The sequence below is a fragment of the Scomber japonicus genome, chromosome 24 (genome assembly GCF_027409825.1).
Source record: "Scomber japonicus isolate fScoJap1 chromosome 24, fScoJap1.pri, whole genome shotgun sequence".
NCBI lineage: Eukaryota > Metazoa > Chordata > Actinopteri > Scombriformes > Scombridae > Scomber > Scomber japonicus.
Genome location: NC_070601.1, coordinates 4,648,222 through 4,669,775, shown reverse-complemented (window position 1 = coordinate 4,669,775; position 21,554 = coordinate 4,648,222). Strand labels below are relative to the sequence as shown.

General features: G+C 37.5%; 1 protein-coding gene across 1 annotated transcript in view; it reads left to right on the top strand.

The window, feature by feature from the left end:
• Positions 1-1,311: 1,311 nt before the first annotated feature.
• The window catches only part of LOC128354004 (caspase a-like), a gene marked incomplete at its 5' end in the record, with an annotated part of 108,168 nt that continues 87,925 nt past the window's right edge, over positions 1,312-21,554 (top strand). The window contains 9 exons of the mRNA XM_053314254.1: positions 1,312-1,627; positions 1,711-1,799; positions 2,012-2,188; positions 2,310-2,556; positions 2,759-2,789; positions 2,856-2,893; positions 2,991-3,100; positions 3,259-3,358; positions 5,037-5,123. Coding sequence (XP_053170229.1) covers positions 1,312-1,627; positions 1,711-1,799; positions 2,012-2,188; positions 2,310-2,556; positions 2,759-2,789; positions 2,856-2,893; positions 2,991-3,100; positions 3,259-3,358; positions 5,037-5,123 — 1,195 coding nt within the window. The remainder of the gene's footprint in view (positions 1,628-1,710; positions 1,800-2,011; positions 2,189-2,309; positions 2,557-2,758; positions 2,790-2,855; positions 2,894-2,990; positions 3,101-3,258; positions 3,359-5,036; positions 5,124-21,554) is intronic.

The following is a 21,554-nucleotide window of genomic DNA, read 5'->3' as shown; positions in this document are numbered from 1 at the left end:
TTAACCCTCCTGTCGTCATCTGTTTTGACTGTTCCTTCCTTCCTTCCTTCCTTCCTTCCTTCCTTCCTTCCTTCCTTCCTTCCTCCTGTCCTTCTTTCCTTCCTTCCGTCCTTCCTTCCTTCTTTCCTTCCTTCCTTCCTCCCTAACTTCCTTCCTTCCTTCCTTCCCCCCTTCCTTCCTTCCTTGATTCAAGGACAACAGGAGGGTTAAACAAACCTTCCTTCCTTCCTTCCATCCTTCCTCCCTCCCTTCCTAACTTCCTTCCTTCCATCCTTCCTTCCTTCCTCCCTCCTTTCCTTCCTTCTTCCCCCCTTCCTTCCTTGACTCAAGGACAACAGGAGGATTAAATGTGTCCATAAGCAGTTTTACTATATGTGATTATAACTAGAACTTGCACTGTGTGACAAATTCGTATTTTTATCCTTAAACCAGAGCAAATTTATAGGCATATTATAAATCAGGGACAATATAACAAGATAGATCATGAAACTAATAATACCAATAAGTAAATACAATTTGACTAATATCACATATTTACCAGTTTGTGCTTTTTGTTTTTTAATGATATTAACAAGGAAAGATGGACAGAAAATGAAACAATAAAATTATTTAATAAAAACTTTTAGATTTTCTCATCTAACCCTTTTGTTGTTGTTGTTCTTTCTCAATTTTGGACATCATTAATGGATTAATATATATTCCACTTCAGTTGGTGAAAGGGGAAAAAAATCCCAAATTGGACACAGTAGTTCTTGATTTAGTAAAGATGTTTCCCTTGTAGCTTTACACAGTCATCGATCATACTGTTGTTAGTTTAACAGATAAAAATAAAACATTTATTTTGACAAATACATGTATTTGCAACAAAGACATATCTGACCAATGTATTTTTTTAAATAGCAGAAGTTAAAAAACCTGTAATATGGATTTACTGTAATAACTGCATCATGGTTGTGACTGTTCTTCATTCATTTGACAGAGATGCTTGTAGCTTCTCAAAACATTGGAGCTGGTGAGTAAAATGTTTTAATATTCAATAGATTGATAGTTATATTCCCCACAGTAACTAACTGCAATTATGTTCTTTCTGTACTTGATCACAATTTTTAGGTAACTTAACTCCATTTATGCTACATTTTTACATCAGTAAAATGTTGAAGACAGACTTTTATTTAGTGGACTAATGGAGTGTGATATATAATCACAAAGTTAGCTAGTGAAAAATGTATGCTTTTGTAAATGTTTTATCGTATGTATTATTAATCTTTAGCTCCTTCTTTAAATCAACCCAAGAAAACTTAAAATGTAATTTTTTTTCTTTGCTTCATAGTTCCTCTTTTAGATAAGGAACTTTCCAAAGTGAGGACCAAGTTTGTGGAGATGGTGAACAGTGCAGTTATTAAGCAGCTCCTGGATGATCTTTTAGAGGATGGCATCATGAATGAGGGAGAAGTAGACTCAATACTTCACAAGAACAGTACCAGGACAGACAGAGCACGTTCCCTCATTGACACAGTGAAGAGGAAAGGAGATGAAGCCAGCAAGAGGTTCATTGATCATCTTTATAAAAGAGATCCTACACTTCACAAAGACCTGGGTCTGTCCTCTGGTCACCCTGTTCAGTCAGGTGAGCTGACATATTTCACAGGTGTAGTTCACAAGTAGAAGAACTTCATTTTGAACAGTGATGTTGTGTTTTGCCGTTCACAGCTGCAGAGTCCCTGACGGACAAGGGATGGTCAACTACACTCATCCCAACAACGGATGAATTCTGGAGGGAGAAACAGAATGATAGAAGAGTTAGTCATTCATAAAAGCATTATCAAATATGTCACATGGTTTTAATAGATAGATTTACCTTCAGCAATGTACAGGAAATATTTGGGAAATGTATTTTAATGCACAAACATATTTTTGCACATATTTTGTCAAGAAATAAAATGTTTTTCTTTGAGCTAAGTATGTCTACTATGTACAGTGTAAAGTGTTAGTTTAAATTTCTATTTTTCAGGTTTACACCGTGACCAAAAATTCCATCAGACATCGTGTGGCCTTGCTAATCACTAACATAGAGTTTACTGACGAGGTAATGAACAGAAGAGGAGCAGAGAAAGACGAGGACAACATGGAGAAACTGCTCACAGCGCTGGGATACGAGGTGGTGAAATACACAAACCTCACTGGAAAGGTACTTTTGATTAAAACCAAACACATTTCCTCATGTTAGTATAAATGAAATGTTACCTTTGTGTTGTCTGGTTGATTTAGTGAAACAGTAACTGGCATCTGACTTGTTTGTGTTCTCACAGGAGATTGAAGAAGCTGTAATTAAGTTCTCCAGGCATCCAAAACTGAGAGAGACAGACAGCATGTTTGTGGTTATCATGTCTCTAGGGAAAGAGGGAGCTGTCCTCGGTGTCAACTATAAAAAAGGCGATCCGGACAGAGAACAGGACAACTTCCCCATTGATAACATTTACAAACACTTGGACACAGAGCATTGTCCACAGCTGCTGAACAAACCCAAGATCATCATCATCCAGGCCGGCAGAGGAGGTGACTCTCATCTGTTCTCACATATAACAAACATCAACATAGTTCTTGTGGGACCTACTGGATATTTAATAGCTTTATGTTTTGTATAATAATATAGCCTCATATAATTCTGCTAATATCTTAGTATTTTATGGTGACATTAGCAGAATTAAGTGACGAAGCCCTTGTGATCTGTATTTAAAGTATGTCACATGTGTTGCAGAGAAAGGAGGAGCTGTGCGACATGCACAACAGTCAGACCAATCACTGTCTGCAGGTGATGAATACATTGAGGATTGTTGTTTGCGACGTGCACCCAGAGAAAAAGACTTCATACGTTTTCTTTCTAGCACACCTGGTGAGTCTGAAATAGGATAAGATTTTATTTTAATGCTCAGGAACATAAACATAATAATTTGCATTGATTGATGCAATAAAAACTGTTTTTCCTGCAGGTACCGCCTCATACAGACATACAGAGAATGGGTCTTTTTTTATCCAGTATATTGTTGATGTTCTGAACACCTTCGCATGTAAGGATCACATTGAGGAACTTTTCGGAAGAGTAAGTTTGAGTCTGGGTGTAAAGTTTTCATGTATAATAGAAAACAATTAATATAATGGAAAGTAAACAGGACCAGCTGTAGGCAACAAGACCAAAAAGCAATCAGTAGTTACTGTTTTATTTGCTTTGCTTCATGTCACAATGTTTGAACCTCACAGGTCATACACCGCTTTGACGAGGATTTCCTCTCTCAGACCAAAAAGCAGATGCCAACCAAAGACAGATGCACTCTCACTAAGAACTTCTACCTCTTTCCTGGTGAGTTGTAACAACACAGATTTTGTTTCCATGTTTCATTCACTCACATTTACTCCTTCATTTAATTATTCTAATAATACTTTCTGAGGTGCCACTTTGTTATTAGATAAAATATGTATTGAATATTTTTATATATCAGACAGTTTGTAAGACTTTGAATTAATGGAGTACAAAGGATGAAGAGTTTTATTAATTGTCCTTTTAATACAGGAAAAGCTGTTGATGGGACATGAATCACCTATTTGTCTTTAATTATTAATCAAAGCTTTTACAAGCAAAAATATCGTTTTCAAATGCCTTCAGTCAACTTAAACTGATTAATTTGTTTATTTGTAACAATCTGTAACTACATTTGTGTTTTACTGGTCATCAGTTTTACCTGTTAAAGCACGTAAATCATATTTTACATACCAGGTTAATTAAAGAAATGTTAAAGCTACACTCAGGTGATGTTGAAAAAGAATATTTTGTTTAACCAAATTTTATGTACAACTTTTTTTTTTTTTTTCAATTATTCATTTAATATTTTATTAATTTTACAAACAAGGAACAACAGAACAAGTAAGCACATGTTGGTACAAAAGTCATTATTCTAAAGGTAAAAAAAATCATATCATCTCAGCATATACACATACTTATTAATGAGTATAATACACACAGTAACGAAGATATATTCTAACACTCTGTACTGTACATACAACCAGCATGGTAGTTTAAAAAACATACAAAAAACAACAGCTCAGTTCAGCTCATCATTCCAACCATTTATACTTCAATATCATTGTTCTCAAGGAAATTACAGAAAACCCAAATTTTCCAAAACTTGTTGAGCTTGTTCTTTGTGGTGTAGTTTATCTTTACTAAAACAAAGTGAAAAGTAATTCCTGTCAGCTGCTGTGAAGTTACATAAGATTTCTCTTTTTTCTATGAGCAGACTATACTTCTTTTAACTTCTAAAAACAGATATTGAGAAAGGGTCTTTCATTTTTGAATATAAAATAAACATAGTTTTGGTTTGAGAGTCAGGTCTTTATCAATGATTGGACTGGTCAGGTCACTTTCTTCCAAAAACAGAGTATCAGGGGACATTCCTACATGCAATAAAATAAAGATCCTTTCTGATGCTACATTTAATGTAAGCATCTGGAATATTTGGGTTTAAGAGGTGCAGCCTACTTGGGGTAATTTACTGTCTGCTTATCCATTTGTATTGTAATAACTTTTCCTCTGTTAAATTCTCCTGTAAATCTGTTCTCCATGATGTGTTGTGTGATGACTCTTTGGATTTACTTACTAACAGGTCATATACATACCAGTTCCATAAGGACCATACAACAATATAGATTGTGTAACTAATAATACCATTAAGTAAAATTAAGTTTGACAATTTTTCTTTAATACCAAGACACACAACATTGGTCAAGCTAAGAGGGACACGCAACAAACCAAAACAAGAACTGGATTAAAACTTTTATATTTTCTTACTGTGATTGTTTTTTGTGTTACATAGAGGTAAAGTGATGTTTCCCTTGTGGTTTTACACAGTCATCAATCATACTGTTGTTAGTTTAACAGATAAAAATAAACCAACATGTTTTTTTAAATAGCAGCAGCTGAAAAACCTGTAATATGGATTCACTGTGATAACTGCATCATGGTTGTGCCATTCATTTGACAGAGAGGGAACCATTACTTCCAGCTGTCCAAGAATCATCCAATCAGGACTCAACATCTGTTGTGACCCACAGTAACAGCAACAGAGCTGGTGAGCTTTTTATTGGTTCTTGATTCATATCTGTAGTAAACTAGAAGTTTGACAGTCTGACAGATGTATTGTGGTTGTGACAATTCTTTTATCATTCAATAGCGAGCTCAACAGTGCCTGAAGGCAATGAAACATCCGCCCAGGACCTGGAAGCTGCTGAGGCCCTAAATCCTAGTAATGAAGCTGGTGAGTGAAACAATGATCAAACTGACCCAATAAGACCCAGCTGGAAGGTTGCTTGCACCATTCTGAATGTGTGTGACAGGGATTTTTTAGTTTGCAAAAACTTTGTAAAAATAGTTTCTACTTTAACCATTTTACCATCAGATGCATTGTGACTGTGATAGTTTAACTTTAACATTTTAACAGAGAAGCCAGCAAGTCCTCCAGCTGTGGAGGAAACTTTATTTAAACATGAATATAAGTTACAGGGACCATTTTTTTTTTACATAACAAGAACTTTTACTTTTGATAGTTTAATATATTTTTCTGCTGACATGTTTGTAATTTTACTGCAGATTTTGACTCCAGACTTTTATTTACTGGACTAATAGAGAACTTTTAAAGTGTGATGTTACTATGACTACTAAAAAAGTCTCTGAAAAAAGTCTCTGTCTCTCTACTGTCAAATAAAGGCGTCTATGCCAGAAAAAAAAGACATGTTATGATTTGAATGATCTTTTTTTCTGCAGAGTGGCCCTCTGAATAAATGCTCAGCGATGACATTGAGAAGCGGAACCAGGAAAACCCCCCCCCCATGACAAAATGTGCTTCACAAGGAACAGAGACTGCTGCAAGCTGGACTTTGATGGCTGAGTTATGTTTTAAATTCTGTGATAAGAGAAAAATGGTGATGTTTAATTTCTTTACAATTCTGTCTCTATCTGTAAAGATAGAGCTGTTAGAGTTGAGTTAGTTGTGGTGACCAATTCAATATTCATGAATTAATTAACCAATTTATTACTGGAAATGTTATTCTTCCAAGATATTGAATTGTATACTAGCTTGTAGACAATGTCCTTTTTTACATCTTCAGAGGACCTGGTCTACACTGACTGAAAGACTCTGTTACACTTAAAGGAATATAATTTCATATTTTTAGAAATGTTTTCTTTTTCTTTTTTTTCTTGCCAAGCGATTAGAAGATTGATATACTACTCTCATATTAGTTGTGTAAAGGACAAAAGATTGGAAGTATCTGGACTTTGGTAATGAACAAGTGCTTGCAGGTAACTTTACTGGTAGAAATGAACTTTGTTGAGATCTCAAAAGCTTTAAAATGTTGGCTTAGTTTTTGTTGGCCTCCCGAAAAAAACACTGAGAGACTGAGAGTCCTCCCTAACTCCATTGTTAAGTTTTTGTCTTAAAGAACACTGCAGTCATCTGCTGCTGGTTTATTGGAGGTTTCACAGCATCAGAAAGACAATCAGGGATGAAGCTTTTCTCAATTACGCCTCAGAACTATGCAACACACTACTGATAAATATCAGAGAAGCACGTTCACTAAATATGTTTAAGAGAAAGCTAAAACATATCTCTTCACTTTAGATTTTAACTAGCTTTATCTGTCACTACTGCACGTCTTTCAATAATTGTATTTTACTTGATTTTATATATTTTTATTATATTTTTTAACTTTTACTATGTACATTTTATATTACATCAATATTTTTATTTCCTTTTGTCACATTGCTCATGTTACTTTTATGTAAAGCACTTTGAGCACCATTTATTGCATGGTTTATACAAATGAAGTTATTATTATAGCCAGTTGTAAAGTACAAATTGTGTTTCTGTTTCAATTAATACCTTTTTTACCCCTTTTTACTTTTATGCAACTTTCACTCTCTTTCTGGTCTCTTGTACCAGTGAATATCTCACCTCCCCACTTCTCTCCCTACAATTTTAACTATCAAAGCTCTACAGAAACTGTCTATTAATGTTTACTAATGACAGCATCACTTTTTGAATAAATGGTATTTTATACAAACCACATTTTGATTGTTTTCACTCTTAACATTACTTGAATGATGTATGATTCTGTCCATGTTAAGGGTGGGGGCTGTAGTCTGAACGTAGCTTTATATTAACTTAAACTTTTATATTTTTTGCTCAGAAAGAGGCTTCAAAGAACACGGGACCTGTTGCCAGTGTGAAAGCTTTGCCCTGGTCTGTGTGCATGTCTTTGTTTTTCCCTTTATAACAGTCATTTACAAAGGGACTGAAACATATGTGATTAAAATGACAGCAGCTCAGTACTAGCTGGCTTAAGTCATCAGCACAGCTAGACATGCTAGAAAATCACAATTATCAACAAGACTTAGGGTCAAAATCAAAATGGGAGGAAGAACTTAAGATAAATACATCTGAGAACACCTGGAAGGAAATGAATCAATGTACACACAACCACAGCAAACCTCAAGGCCTTATTTTTCCTTTCGTTCCCTCATCGACTTCCTGTAAGCTTTTGTTTTGAAAATGTACTTTTTCAATATTTTGGATATTTTATTTTGAAGCCGATTAGCGAAACAATGAGGATTGTGGGTGTGTTTCTTCCTGTTGCCTACAGGGGGCAGTATTCTCATTGGAGTTACCACCAGTGCTGTAAAGTAACATTAAAGATCTATGACCCTAAATGACAATTGAACCCACATCCTTCATTTCAAGTGTAATGCCCAACACTTATCTCACTGAGCTATACCACAAATTGGTTTACAAAAATTTTAAGTTGTACAAATGTTGTTGTTTCACCTTTTATACTTTTATACTTATATATATAAAATGGATGAACATGATGTAGTTACCATTAGGGAGTTTCGAGGTTGTCTCTGCCAGCGACTTCGTGGAGTAGTTCCCTGCATGTTTTATACACACCTGATTCTAATTATTAGCTGAAGCTCGTTAAAAGGTTTGATAACATGCTAATAATTAGAATCAGGTGTGTTAGAGTGGGGAGATACCTAAGGGCAGTAGCTCTCCAGGAGCAGGTTGGAGACCACTGCTGTAGCTCAAGTGTGTATTTCTGCACTCTTTTGATCCTGATGAGATCACCTGATTAAAAATATATGAAATAATATTCATGACAGCCTACCCAGTCTATACTGATTTAAAATTCTATAAGAAAGCTCTCTTACTTCATACTAGCACTGCAAGGGTATGAGGGATGTCCTGAAAACATCTCCCAGTGGAAGACTTAAAATGATGGAATGAATTATATAATGAGTTTGCAACTTTCTCATATAAAGCCATTGTATATTCTGTTGGTGGAACTAGCTTGTTGAACTGTAGTGACAATGTTTACATTAATTTATCACAGTAATAATATATTTACATATTTACATGAATAAGTTCAACAAATAGGCTATAATATTTTCAAAACATTTTGTGTTGAGTGTGGCTGGTGAGCAGTCAACCTATAATACTGTATGTTTTATCGTCCAGGGGGAAATAAACTAGTGGTCGTTCTGTTTAAGAGACGATCTTTGGAATTAATTAATTGTTAATGAAGAATTAATGAAGCCGCACCTTGATGAGATCAATGAGTGGATGACTCATAAAATCACATCAGCTGATTAGTCTACATATAAGTAAGACTATATGCAATTTATTCAATTACCATTAAGAATAAATTAATTACTCAGTTTGTTAGCTGTTTGCTTTGAATCTTAGTGGTCGTGGGTTCAATTCTCACTATGTCCAATCGTTTTTCCAAGTCAGACACATCTAATGCCTTCGATGACTACTTGGGAAGCTATCAGGTTGTTGGTTCAATTGTTGCACAGTTTTTTGAAAGTCAGACAAACTGCTGGAGAGTCAAATACTGATGAAAACTTGTGGAGCCAATGTGAGCCTGTGGTTCAATGATTTAGACAGCCGGTTTGAGTTTTGGGGGTGGTGGGTTCGATCCCCGGCCTGCTCACATATCTGTCTGCGTCCTATCGGCCTAAAATCCCAAATCCTCCAAAGAGGATTGTGGATGTGTTTCTACTGGTTGCCTACAGGGGGCAGTATTCTAATTGGAGTTACCACCAATGCTGTAAAGTAACATTAAAGATCAATGACCCTAGACGGGGATTGAACCAACAATCTTAATTTAAATTACCTAATGCCCACCACTTATCTCACTGAGCTATCCTAAAGACCGGTTTTCTAAAATTTTATGTTGTACAAATGTTGTTGTTTCACCTTTTATACTTATATATAAAATGAATGAAGATCCAGGGGGAAATAAACTAGTGGTCGTTCTGTTTAAGAGACGATCTTTGGAAGGGCGTCTCTTCCCATAATGCACTGCGACAGCCGTAGGTTATAAATATGAGCGTGCCTTTCGCTCTGGAGCTCAGTCTAGAAGAAAAACGTGTGGGAGACGTGACTCTGTCTGTTTAAACGTGGTAAGAATTTCAGCTTTTTTAAAGAAATGTATTATTGGACTAAATTCGTGAGAAAGTTCAAGTACTTTTATAAAATGGCGCTTATGAGTCGTTTTTTGGCGGTTTTTGCGTGACCTGTTCACTTTACTGTGCTGCTGGCTAACGTTACTGAACGTGTTCAACCACGCAGCTGAACTTGAGCACTTATGTGCACATATTAGGTCACAAGGATTACCTGACTTTAGATATATAAACCAGTAATTAAGTCAACTTTTTGTTCATTGCCTGCCCTCCAATTTCTGTGGCTCCATTGCAGCACGTTATGACCTTTATGTTTTGTTTCAGAGATGCTGGGTCCCCCATGACAGAGCCGCTGCCATGGGATGAAACTACCAACCCCCAGCCTTTTTCTTTGGAGTAAAGGTAAACAGAGTTGTGATGGTTCACTTTAAGATTCACATTGCATTCAAGTCATGTCCCAGAACTTTACATTTCTTTATTTTGTAGTGATTTTTAAAAGACAGCAAAATGTTTAAATTGCAGTAGATACCACATCATGGTGGCTGTTTCTTTAACTCCAGTGCTCAGTCAGCTGTCCAGGTAGTGTGTGTCTGGCTCAGTGTTACAGTGCTGGTAGAGTATCTCTGTATTTGGCTGCAGGTTCTGTTTTAGAGTCTGTCGCTGAGCTGCTGCAGAGCTTGGCCCAATGAGTACAAGGCTGCACACTTCAGACTCACTCCTTTAAGGAAGCTTTGAAGTTGAACTTTCATAGGTGGTAGAAAATAACAGTTTTCAATCAAAGTAGCCATATGACTTATGATGTGAAGTAAATGTTCCTTGACTGTTGCAGGCAGAGCTACTGATGAGCTGCTCGTCATACTGCAGACTGACTGAAGGTGAGTGATGCAAAACCAGTAAAATTTATATTAATGTGGTGATAATCAAACCCTGAGCAGTGACCAGTATTGTTCCTGCTTTAACTATTTTCTCTACAGCAGTGTGTGGAGCAGCTGGCCTGTAGGGGGCAGTACACAGCAGGAACCAAGACTGATGTCAGGTATGTATCCCCAATCCTGTACTGCCATGGCAGACTTCTCTATCTGCAGATTCTATTAAGCTAACATGTGAATTGCAATTTCTTTTCAAAACTCAAGTGCTCTCTAGTAATGTGTGTTTTTTTTTTTTAGTGTTGCTTGACTGGTGTGGAGAACTGGAGTCCACCTGCTGGGATGTGACCAGGCACTTCTGCTCAGCCTGAGTTTGAAATTTAAACTGTCAAACATTGAATGTAATTCAATGACAATGTTTTACTGGAATGTAATATCTGTGATGGTTGAATAAAATTTGAAAAATCTGCAGCAACTGTTTCATGGTTTATTAGGCTTTTTTCCCAGATTTGGCCACATTATCAGTGTATTCAACAGATAGTGCAATATCTCACAACTACATGGCAATACATTATAGGTATAAGACAATTAGCACAGTCTGAGGCATATCAAAACCAAACTGTTTTACTAGTACACTGAAGATGTAACTAAATGAGGTGTAAGTAAACACCATTTGTTACTTCTAATAAGGAAATGGTGCATTTGGACCATTTCCAGCAGGACTATACAAAATGAACTGCTGTACATTGTACACAGCAGTGCTAATGGTTGGAAAGTGACTAGATGTGATACACCACTTGGAATTATGGCACATGAAAAGTCAGTGACTCCAAAATAGAGTTCAGATCATAGACTGGTTCTGATACATTTTTCAAGAATAAGCTGACAAAAGTAAATTAAAGACAATATTGAGTTTAAATGTAAAAGCATTTTATTACAAATTCAGTTTAAAAATCACAATCTGAATATACTACCAATAGTTAAACAAAACACAAGTGGACTAGGGCTAGCAGATCTCTAGGTGTGCCAACATATACTCACTTGTGAAGAGACCTCAACCAGAGGGACAAACCTGTCCCAGCAGACTGGCCCACAACTCCACTAAATCTAATAAAACTACAAACTACAAACTACAAAGGTTAAACAAAAATAGATGGTCCTAATCTCCAATATTTATAAGGCTGTACTAAAGAGGGCAGGCAAAAAGCAGCAGCAGATGGTATCCTACAAAAAGAGACAGAGTTAGTTAGCCACCTGCATACACAATAGAATCAAACTGTCCAGGCACCACTTTCCACCATAGTAGGGAAAAGGGTCTACGAGCTGGAGACACCAACAGAGAAACTAAGCATAGAAAACCAAAGTTAGCTCTCAGAAACAACAACTTCTGGCAGTTACATCTCAGCATACCGACCTCCGTCCAGACCACATGGCAGCAGAAAAGGAAGAACAAATGTACACAGGTGTCTTAAATAACCTTACCTTGATTAGAGGCGGGGCCAAGCCTGGGGTTGCATTCAAGACCTACTGAGCTGAGGGAGCATTCAGTGTTTGACCAACAGTGGCTATATGGCAGGCTACATACAAATGCATTAATTCATTATTGTTTTGGACCTCCTTTGTGGAATTTGGTGGAAATTTGGATCAATGTGTTGGAGGAGACTCTATAGAAAGAAAGGATGCTAACATGACAGTCCAGATATACTTCTATTCTGTTAGTCTGGACCAGGCATCTCAAACTCATTCCACAAGGGGCCATGTGGCTGCAGGTTTTCATTCCAACCAAGCAGGAGCACACATGCACACCAATCAGCTGACTGAAGAGTGAGTTCAGCTGATTAAATGAGTCGAGCCAGGTGTGCTCCTGCTTGGTATCTTTTTAATTTGGATGTTGGACTTTAAAATTACTTTGAGATTTGACCAATTACTTAAATTTCCCACTATCTGTATCCCAGCAACACCCGGATTCGAATCGTGTGTTGTAGCACAAACACCTTATGATCTCAGACAAACCCACTACACCAGCGAACCTGTCTACACTCAGACCTTTTCTCCGGGCGCATTTATCTTCTTAATTTGGATGTTGGACTTTAAAAGTACTCAGGGCTGTGCAAGATTTGAACCAATAACCTCAAGGTTCCCAAGCAGTCATCTAACAGCCGGAGCTATGTGAACTGACACTCTCTTATTAATTTTTTTCACATTTTATTTAGGCTTTCTGACTTTAAAAGTAGTAACCTTGGATTGAACTCACAAGCTCTGTGAGTGAGAAGATATATTAACCACTGAGTCGCTGAATCTTCATTGGGGAAAGTGGTTTTATCAAACTTTTCAGTCTGTCCTCTTGATGTTGGACTGCAAAAGTGAGATATTCTCTCAGACATGCTGCAGTTCTTTAAGTGCTCCAATGCAGAAAAGAATACATTTCCTCAATCGAATCAGTAACTTGACAAGGCATGGACGAGGTTGGACGTTCTAAGGTTGTGGCTTTGATCCTGGGATAGTTTTGAAGTAAGGGTTTGGGTTATCAACTAAAATATCTTAGAGGAGACTTTGCACACACAGGTGCACCGGTAATGTTCATAAATGACCAGCAGATGGCAGTGTGTGGGGTGTCACCTGTTGGGATCCATGAAGTCACCTGATGCAGGTCACATGACTGCCATGTAGTCACATGACTGTCATCATTGAGTAAAGTAGCAGTTTGGACTCTTCACTGTAAGTTTGCTTTCTGTCATACTCATTTTAACTTATTTATCTACAGTAACTTTCCACTGTGTTTCTTGCTCTTTTATGTTTGTGCTTCATCACAAACTTTGGAGAATATCTTGGAAGATAAATCTAAATATCTACATGTTAATTATTGATCAACCTGCCAGAATCAAACCAACAGCTGATCAATATCTCCTTTCTTTTTCTGCAGCTCTGAGAAATGAATATGTCTGACTATCAAATGTGTTGTATTCACTGATGTGGAGGGACAGTCAGTCAATGCCGAGTCACTCATTTACTGAGTGAGAGTTAAAGCATAAAGCATTTAACAGCGTCTAAAAGTAGAGAGAAATCCTTAAACTGCACTTTTATTTACTTTTATTTAGTTGGAATTAACAAAAACAAGTCAAACTTAATAACATAACTTACTTGGACATGCACCCTGCAAATATTTCCTCCTGCTGCTTCACCAAGCACACATCCATCCACCCACCCAGTGTGTCCAGCACACACCTCATAAGTTGTAAATGCAACCTTCAAAACATCCCTCCTGCAACTTTTCAGTCTCAAGTCCATAAACCCATAAGTTGCCATCTAGTGGACTAATGGTGGAACTGCAGCAACTTCTTCTGACTCAGTTCTATTGCATTATCTATCAAGTTAGAGCCAAAATAAGTAAATTAATCTCAAGTTTGATTGATGTAGTTTTCCTGTAAAATTTGTGGCCCCTGATTTGGTTTGGCCCCTGATCAAAATTTGATGTTGTTATTTGAGTTCAACTTGAAGTTCAGTACGCTCAAAATGTCCGGTCAGCACAAGTCCGGTGCTCAGAAAAGTAAAGAAAAGTGAAGAAGAGAAGAAGTAAATAGAGGCCTTAGAAATGTTCTAAACAAATATTTTAAAAAAGGTGGTGACGGTGAAGTTGGAACTAGTAAAGTCAACATAGAGCAAGGTAAGAAACAGCGCAGCCAATGTTTATCAGCCTTGTTACATAACCTAACTGGCCAGCGACAATTTGCTGTAACTTGCTGGTAATTAAACAACATAACTTACTTGTACATGCACCCTGCAAATATTTCCTCCTGCTGCTTCACCAAGCACACATCCATCCACCCACCCAGTGTGTCCAGCACACACCTCATAAGTTGTAAATGTAACCTTCAAAACATCACTCCTGCAACTTTTCAGTCTCAAGGTCCATAAACCTATAAGTCGCCATCTAGTGGACTAATGGTGGAACTGCAGCAACTTCCTCTGACTCAGTTCTATTACATTATCTATCAAGTTAGAGCCAAAACAAGTCAATTAATCACAAGATTGATTTTTTTTCCTGCAAAATTTAGCTTGAAACAACTATTTTTAAGACAGTTACGTATAAGAGAAGACCTGCAACAGCTCATAAATGTAACTGTAATCTGTTACAGTTACTTATGAAAATGTTGATGATTAGGGTGAGGGCTTATGTGAGAGCTGCAAAATTACATGAATGAAAATGTACTGTACACAATAACTTCTTCATGCCTGTCTAACTCTACAGCTGCAGGTCTCTGTACAGGTTCCAGAGGATCCTGATCCTTTCCCATCCCTTCCTCTTTTATCTTCATCAATCTCCCCCCTCCCCATCCACTGACTCCTCCTTCCTACAACCAGCACCTCCTCAACCTGTGGCAGCACCTCCTGCTGTTGTAACTTGGTAAAAATGTGTATTGCAATATTTGTTCATTCAGCATCTTTCTGCACTGTGTGATTCAAAGTAGATGAAAATCATCTTTCTGTTTTTGTTTTTAGTCTTCATGGAATATTGCATGGGATATTTTTATAACCTGTAAAATGTGTCAGTGTGATAATTAAATTCAATAAATACTTTTCAATTAAAGCGACTTTGATATTTGTCTGAGTGTGAATGATATTCAGGAGCAAATATATATATAAGTTTTTTCATCAGATTTATTCACAATAAATTGAGAAACGTGTATTTATTAAAACCACCGGGGGCCGTTGACTTTAAAAAACGACGCCAGGCTAGTCCTTAAAAAGATGCTTTAGACAGTCTGTCTCAATCTTTACACATGTTATTCATTTTTAAAATAAAATGGCCCGTTACTGAATTGAATCCACAATCTTAAAACTTGAGTGTGGCTGTCTAACACTTTGAGTGTATTTTGAGTGAATTCAAAGGGTTTAAGGTTGAAGCCAGAGCTACTTGGAGAATTTTTTAAAGCCAACATGTTGAGTCATGACTGTCCTGGTCCACTAGGGCAGTCTGATTGGCAGCTGCTTGAAGGTTTTGAAGTAGTGGGTTCAACTGTGAATCACAAGTCAGACACAAAATCCAGCACTGAAGATGAATTAATTAATTGACAACACCTTGAGCCCATTTGAGCCAGCACTGCATTGTGTGTTGATCAGCTGCTGGATGAAGACTGAAAAGCTTTGGTGAAACCTCTCAGCAGCAACTTGATTCTGTAGCTCAAAGTGTTAGACGGCAACACTCAAGTTTTACGATTGTGGGTTCAATTCAGTGAAGGGCCTTTTTATTTTTATAATGAATAACACGCTTAACGATTGAGACGGACTGTCTAAATCATCTATTTAAGGACTTGGTCCAGTAGTTTAAATAGTTTGATGAGTTTTTTGAGTGACAGCTCTTTGTTTCTGTGTATCAGTAGAGTTGTTGGTTCAATCCCACTCAGGACTGAAAACATGAAATGAGAACACAGAGTCAGTGTGACTCTGTAGCTCAGTGTGTTGCGCTGTGAGTCTGAAGTCATAAGGGTGGTGGGTGCGATCCCGACTGTGCTGGTGAAGTTTTGTAAATCAGATAAACTGCTGGAGACTGAAAAGCTGATGAATACTTGTAGAGTTACTGTGAGACTGTGGTTGAGTGTGTTAGACAGCCGGTTTTCATTTTAAGGGTGGTGGGTTCGATCCCGGGCCCGCGTGTGACTTTTCAGTGACATCACAGAAAGGAGAGGTTGAAAAGCGTTGAAAGAAGAGGTGCGAGTGTGAAGGGGACCTGGTGTAGTGACGGAGACAGATCTCAAATACGTCTGTGGACGTGAGGTCGCTGGTTCGATCCCTCTCCTGCATCAGTAACCGGATCATACTAAAACTGTGTCTCACGTGGAGTGGGTGCGGGGGGGGGCCTTGTCCCCCCCCCCGATGTTTTGGAGGTCTGCCCGCAGGGGGTTATGAGGGAAAAAATCCCGTCCGGGTGACGTTTTAGTGGAAAGTGTGGACGAGTTTTTAAAACAGTTGGAAGTGTCTTGCCATCGCATGTTTGTTGCTTAATACATATATACCTATTTATATATGTATATATAAATATATATATACACATACACCTATATACCTATATATATATATACACACATATATATATATATAATATACCGCTCCACCGCCTTGCCATAGGCCTAAAATTCCAAATCCTGAAATGAAAGTGTGGATGTGGTTCGTTTCCTGTGGCACTTTAACCAGAGTGTGTGTAGTTAGTGAAGCAGCCTATAGGGGGCAGTATGACTGGTGTGTAAACCTGAGTTAACAAGAATATTTCCATCCTGCTGCAGGGATTGAACCAACAACTCCACTGACACACAGAAACAAAGAGCTGTCACTCATCCTGCTGAGCTATCTCTGCAGAGATAAACTGTGATGTGTTTGATGAATAGATTTGACAGGCTTTAAGTGACACTTAACTAACGAAAATAAAAGTTTGACCTTAAGTTTAATGTTCAATTGAGAAGCTGAGTTTAAGAATTGGAGTGAAAGAGAAGAGACACAGTCCAGCTGCTAATGTTTGTGTTTGTCTTTCTTTGGAGCTGCAGATGTTCTCTATTTATGTGTCTGCCATGTTTTCTACAATCAATATCTTTAGTAATGTTGTTAAAGTGTGGTTTTAATGCAGTGTGTGGGATCCAGGAGATGAGCTGGAGGAGCAGGTGTGTTGGTGGGAGGTGCTTAATTAATAAAGGGAGGTGCAGCAGAGCTGGTGGTGCTCCTGTTGTGTGAGAGTCAAGCTGAATGTTTGTATTTGTTCCAGGAAAGATGGTTTAACACAGTTCCCAGATGTAGTTATGGTGATTTAAAGTGAGATGAAGAAACAAAAAGTATTTTCTAATAATCAGAAGTTGACTATAAATAAGAAAAAAGTGATGTTTAGATTTAATATGAAGTTTTAGATGCTCTCTGGTGTTGACATGTCTACATATTGAGACATTAAGTTTGATAAAACAATGACTGAACTCTTGTACTTTGAATGACTATAAAGTGTGTATGTGGGGAACTTATTAAAGCAACTTTGTGACACAAAGATGTGTCTTCAATTAAAAGTTTGAAACATTTCTTACCCTGAATCTGGGTGTGCCGACGCTGCAGTCAGAGGCGGTCCTGGCTAGTTTTGCGCCCTGGGCGGACCGACTATCGGCGCTCCTCCCTACAAATCCTTCATAACACAAAAAATAAGATAAATAAATGAAATTCTTTTTTTTTTTTGAGAGCGCTCATGCGCCCCCAAGTAGATTGCGCCCTGGGCAGTTTCCCACATTGCCCAAAGCAAAAACCGCCACTGGCTGCAGTTTATTGAGGGAAACATGAATGCAAACCTGTACTGTGACATTCTGAAGTAGAGCATGATCCCCTCACTTGAGAAACTGAGCCACAGAGCAGTTTTCCAACATGATAATGACCCCAAGCACACCTCCAACATGACAACTGCCTTGCTGAGGAAGCTGAGGGTGAAGGTGATGGACTGGTCAAGTATGTCTCCAGACCTAAACCCAATAGAGCACCTGTGGGGCATTACAGTAGAAGAAGCTAAAATAAATGTGAAAGAAAGTAAACTTACATTGAAGAGTCATCAGACTGGTCCATGTTGACGATAACGTCCATCTTCTGTCAGCTGCTGTTTCAGGTGAAATGGCGCCAACTGATGGACATGAGGGGGAAGTACAAGCACAGTTGCAGAAATGTTTTAATATTTGAATGTAGCTGGTGTGTACTGTTTTAATACACGTATTTTCTTTATAAAATAATAAGTAAGTGTTTTTTTCCTCTCATTGAGACATTTGAAAATAAGTTATTGTCAAAAACATGTTTGTGATTTGGGGCCTAAAAGAAAAGCTATGACAATTAAAAAACTGATGAGCAATTCACAGATTACACTGACATGCTAATGAGCACGACAACATGAAATCAGACCAATTACACTTTGTATTAAAATACTTTAAAAGAGACATATCAATTTGTATGTCATCCTTAAAGAGCAGCTGATCAGGTGGTTTTGGTCAAATGTGTTTTTTAAAATTAGAAACTAAATTAACCTCTCAAGGTTCTTTTTCGTTGATTTGTCAATAATCTTTGGAAACTCATAGCAGGCTGATTCCCTTTAAAACAGACTGAATTGTTCCATGGCAACGTTTATAGACAATAACAGAAACCCTTTCATATTTCCACCACGTGGCATTATACTCCTGACAAACAACACACAAGCCCCGTTCCCTTGTTTCTTGTATTTCTGTTTGACAGATTGTAAAAGTCTTGTTTGGTGAAATGTGGAGAAAGGTTTGGTTTGACAGGAGTCCAGATGTTTTATTCATCTTTCAAAGTTAAAAAAGACAAAAATGAGAGTTTTTCACTGATAAAGTATGATCTAAAGATGTGATGGTTTGTTCACGGAGAAGAAAACTCTTGCTCTTTGTCCAAAGCAGATAGAACTATTAAAGTACATGATTTCTATAAAAATTCCACTTTTCATGTAAAGTTGAGTTTTGTGAAGATTGTAGAAATTTGAAAGTGATCCTGCACTAAACTGTGTAAATAAACAATAATAATGTTCAGGTTATTGTGTGCCAGTTTTTAAATAAAGATAGATCAAATTAAAGCTTCTATTATTATTTCTTATACTCTTAAGTTTGATACAACAGGTTTTTTTAATAAAACATACAAATGAACAACTTTACAGAAAAATGGGATTTCAGTTTGTCATCTGTGAAAATGTAATGCTTCTCTTTGTTTCACATGATAATAAATACAATGTTTTATTGTTCTGGACTTCAGACAAATGAGACATTTAAAGACAAAACATTTGAACCTGTGAAACTAGAAAAAGCTTTTTACACAATTTGAAAAATGTTAATTTTAATCATGCAAATGCAGTAGAAACATACAGACACACTTAAAACATGTCCGTTTATGAACTGACTAAAGTATGATGGGAAAAAGGAATAATTGAGACTCATAAGGATCAAACTCAACACCTCCAAATGTTTAAACAGTCCTCTAACAGACTGAGCTATCGGATTTAACCTGAAAAATTATTTCTTGTTTTATCTTTTTTAAATGTGTAGAAATGTGACTGACAAACAAATCATTCATGTTCAAACCATGTTGAGTTTAGACACTGACTGCATTAACAACCAGTGAGAGATCAGGTTGGTATTAAATAACAAGAGAACGTTTCTCTAACAAGAGGAGACTCTCCGTCCTCCTGAGAACACAGAAACACTGAGGAGCCCAAACTCAAACCCAGCAGGAGGAGGAAGAGGAGGAGGAGAGGGGGGAAGAGGAGGAGGAGAGAGAGGAAGAGGAGGAGGAGAGAGAGGAAGAGGAGGAGATGGATGTTCCAGTGTTGTGACAGGCGGAGTAACTTTTGTTTGAGCAGTTCAGACTGCAGGACTGATCATTCTTTCCTGACCCGGACAGACACCACAGGAACACATCTGAGCTGTTTGACATGAATAGAAGTCGCTGCGGTGACGTTGCTTCACCGAGAGGAAGTAATGTAGTTCTGCCAATGCATGAAAAGGTTAGGCTTTACATGCATAATCACATTGTGAAGTATGATCTAGTTCCTACTGAAAACAGTCATATATTAAAAACTAAAATCTAAGTAATAATTTCTATAACTTGGTAAGGATGAGTAATGGTAGAGGGGAAAGGTGAATACTCATTACCTCATAAAAATGTAATATTTTATGCAAGTATTGTCTGAAAAAATATATTTCCCCTTGTTTTAACCGGTGCTACACCAAAATCTGTGACCGTCAGAAATGGTGACCTGTGTTGCTGTATATTAACCTAAACTTCACCTGAAGCTCAGTGGAGAGGGTTAGGGTCACGTCCCTCCCTAAGCTAATACAGAATGAAATGTGTTGATTGTCGATATATATACTTTATAGATGTAGTGATTGTTTACTTTGCAGTGGGTGAGTTACTAACAAACTGTAGCTGTAGCTGTAGCATTAGCTATTGTATGGGTGAGTAACTAACAAACTGTAGCTGTAGCATTAGCATTAGTAACTGTATGGGTGAGTAACTGACCAACTTTAGCATTAGCAACTGTATGGGTGAGTAGCTAACAAGCATTAGCTACAGGGTGGATTGTGTTTTGTGCTTTCTAACCTGACTTCTCTGGAGTTTCGCCACCTTGCGTTAATGTCATGGGGCGTTGTGAGTGTTTCCTAACAGTGATTTGCTCTTGTTATGCTTGTTGAAAATGTCCGTGACCGTGAATAAACGTCTCCTCTCTCCGTTGTTGTGGTTTTCTCTATAGACATAATACATTTTATTATGTCTATGATTTTCTCCTCCCGTCGGCCACGCCCCCTAGGTGCGGCGTCTCTACGTATTTACGTCACAGGCTGATGCTGTAGCTCCGGATAGAGTGCCTATGGAGAGATATAGGCAGTCTAGCTACGGAGTCCTAAATAAGAAGCATAACTGCACACTATATATTTAACATTGAATAGAAATTGAAGTTGTCATGCAATGAAATGCAACAGCTGACTCCCTGAACCTTGGAGAGGATGAAAAGTGGACGGACAGAACGACAAACATCCTGTTCTCATGGAAGTCCCACATTTCAAATCCAAGAATCAAATGTATAATTTAGCACCAACCCTCATTGTCAGATCAGCTGAGTCGGTGCCTCAGTTTAAAAGGCATATAAAAACCTATCTGTACAGACTGGGATATATTTATATATAAATACATATGTTTCTGGGTGTTCACAGAGGATGACCTCATCTGGAGCATCAACTGCGCTGCTATCAACAAAGCACTGCGGAGATTGCACAAAAAATTATAGGCTGCCCTTTCCCCTCCCTGGAAGATCTGTACAGTTCCCTCTGTTTCAGGAAAGCTTGAGATGAGAGATCTAACCCTAATCCACCTATCAGTCAATAAATCTATGAAAAAACACTTTACATGAGCTGCTGAACAGTTATTATATTCATATTAAATCTTCACTGTGAAAAACAACCTCTGCATCTATTGATATTACCCTGTCAACTTTAGTATTTGCAAATGTACCTTTCACTGAAAAATACAAGAACAATATATAATCAATCATGTGATGCTATGAGCTTCTGCTAAAATGTCTTTTTTCTATCTAAATGTCCTGTATCTTTATCTAAGTTTAAGTTTAAGTCTAAGTTGATTTCAAGCCTTATCCGAAAAAAACA